General features: G+C 44.5%; 1 protein-coding gene across 1 annotated transcript in view; it reads left to right on the top strand.

Annotated features, from left to right (window-relative positions):
- Positions 1-473: 473 nt before the first annotated feature.
- ephb3a (eph receptor B3a) overlaps positions 474-2,083 on the top strand; it is a 46,302-nt gene continuing 44,692 nt past the window's right edge. Inside the window, exon 1 of the mRNA XM_063219498.1 lies at positions 474-968. Coding sequence (XP_063075568.1) covers positions 905-968 — 64 coding nt within the window. The 5' untranslated portion in view covers positions 474-904. The remainder of the gene's footprint in view (positions 969-2,083) is intronic.

The following is a 2,083-nucleotide window of genomic DNA, read 5'->3' as shown; positions in this document are numbered from 1 at the left end:
AGTTGTCAAATGTCTGACACAGAACTGCTTTTCTTGAACTCAGACAAACTCATAAGGGTAATTTGATTAAGAGGTCACCTATCACTCAGAGAGCCTGTTAAATGCCCGAGGCCCTTCGCCTCAGCAGCGGCAGCAGACGCATAATTCCATAATAAATAAACAGCGAGGGGCGCTGTGCCTCCATTACACTGAAATGTTACCACAGAAGTAAGTAACCGAAGCCAGTATTTTTCAAAAGTTAATAGGGGTGTGCTAAATATCAAATAGTTAATCAAGTTAAATGAAACCCAAACCAGCCCTTTCACTCAGAACCCTCTTGCCCCTGGCAGAAATGCAGAATAACACAGACCCCTTTCCATGGCGATTTGAGGCCAGCACCTTACACTTTTTCCCGCAGGGGTGTGCCACTGACTACTAGTACCGGAGAGGTGGTGGTGAGGGGTGTCTACCCCCCTCCCTCCACTACCCGCTTCCATCCCTCTCGCATTTCTCGCTCATTCTCCCTCGTTTGTCACTCCTACGCATAGTCGCAGAGAAGCAACAGCTATCCGGAGTGTGTGGAATGAATTGGAGTAGGCTTAACTCAGTTCTCAGTTCCCATCGGAACTAAACGCGCGATTGGGCAGCATTTGCGACGAATATGGCAAAAGGGACTCCGGATGGATTTGCCTTTTCCTCCGATAGATTCTGTGGATGAAGCCAAAACAGAATTGAGCTGCCGGTCAGGATCTGAGGAGAATCGAACGGGTCGCTCAAGCCGTTAGACACTGGAAATAGACGAGTTCTCAATCGCTGTGTTCGATCTAGGTTTGGGCATTGCTTCGCCGCCAGTCCACATTGTTTCGAGGTTTCATCCCGACGGTCAAGTAGCCCATAGCCCATTCATGTTGCAAGAACTCGGTTTATGACAATGGATTACTTGCTGTCTATATGCAGCTTATTGCTCCCGGTAGTGTTTGGCGTTGAAGGTTAGTATATTTTCACTGCTATTCACAGACCTGATGTTTAATGCAAAAATGCCTCTCCAGTCTTTGTTACCTGTGGGTGAACTACATTTCTTGTGGCCCTTTGTTGTCCAGAATTCTACTAAATCCGTTCATCGGAAAGGATAACACAAGAGAAGAAAGGACTATGCGAGGATCGTTATGTCAAACAGAGTGTACCGTTTTAACTTGGCATTTGCGTTTTCTGTCACAATACCTACCCAAATCTCTCTTGAACGCGATCACCGTATGCGCTGCTCCTCCGTTGAAGTGGCCATGGTGTGGCTTGTGTGTCAGTGGTCTATGGATGTTTTGGGTGTATGTGAAGACATTTCAGCTGCATTCGTGTGGGCCTATGGTGGATTTTTTTAAATGGAATTTGTCATTGCTCGGGTTTTAAAATCATAAATCTTTTTATTATTATTTTATAAATGACCGCTGTTCATTTTCAGCATTTCTCTGATTTGAGTCAGTGATTTCTTGTTGGGGTTGATTTGTTTGCTTGCGAGTTAGTTACTTCGTTTGCATGGATGCATGTTGCCTATCTGTTGCACTGTAATTGTAATAGGCTACGTGTTAATCTTGTCCAACATTTTTCTTAGCTCTAGTATTGATCTGTGCTGGTCTTATCAGAGCCAGCCTGGCACTAATGCAGTGAGAGGATGTCAGCATATACATCTCTCAGGCTGGCCACAGTGCAAATTAAAAGACAGCAGATTGATGTTTTCCCCTTATTTAAATGACAGACAGGGTGGGTCTATTCTCACCATAGGCCTTTTCAATCTATACAAATGGCTTTGCAACAGATCATACAGTCTGTCTGTCTGTCTTTTGTGTGTGTGTGGCATTCTGGCAAATTAGGCACGTCAGGCACCACACATGGGTGAATGTGAGAGAGGCAGCTTCATCCCTGCCCTACTCATGGCAGACAGTGAATACAATGTCTTACCTTTTTTTCTCCTTTCTTCCTTTCATTTCAAGACATGAAGTGAGGTCTGACTGACAGGGAAAAATATGACACGGATACCTGGCACGTTTGTACAATTAAAACACGCTCACGTTTTTTTTGTTTTTTTTTACAACAGTGTGGTTGTAGTGCT

Source organism: Engraulis encrasicolus, chromosome 16 (assembly GCF_034702125.1).
Source record: "Engraulis encrasicolus isolate BLACKSEA-1 chromosome 16, IST_EnEncr_1.0, whole genome shotgun sequence".
Classification (NCBI taxonomy): domain Eukaryota; kingdom Metazoa; phylum Chordata; class Actinopteri; order Clupeiformes; family Engraulidae; genus Engraulis; species Engraulis encrasicolus.
The sequence above is the reverse complement of the archived record's forward strand: the minus strand, read 5'-3'. Positions and strand labels throughout refer to the sequence as shown.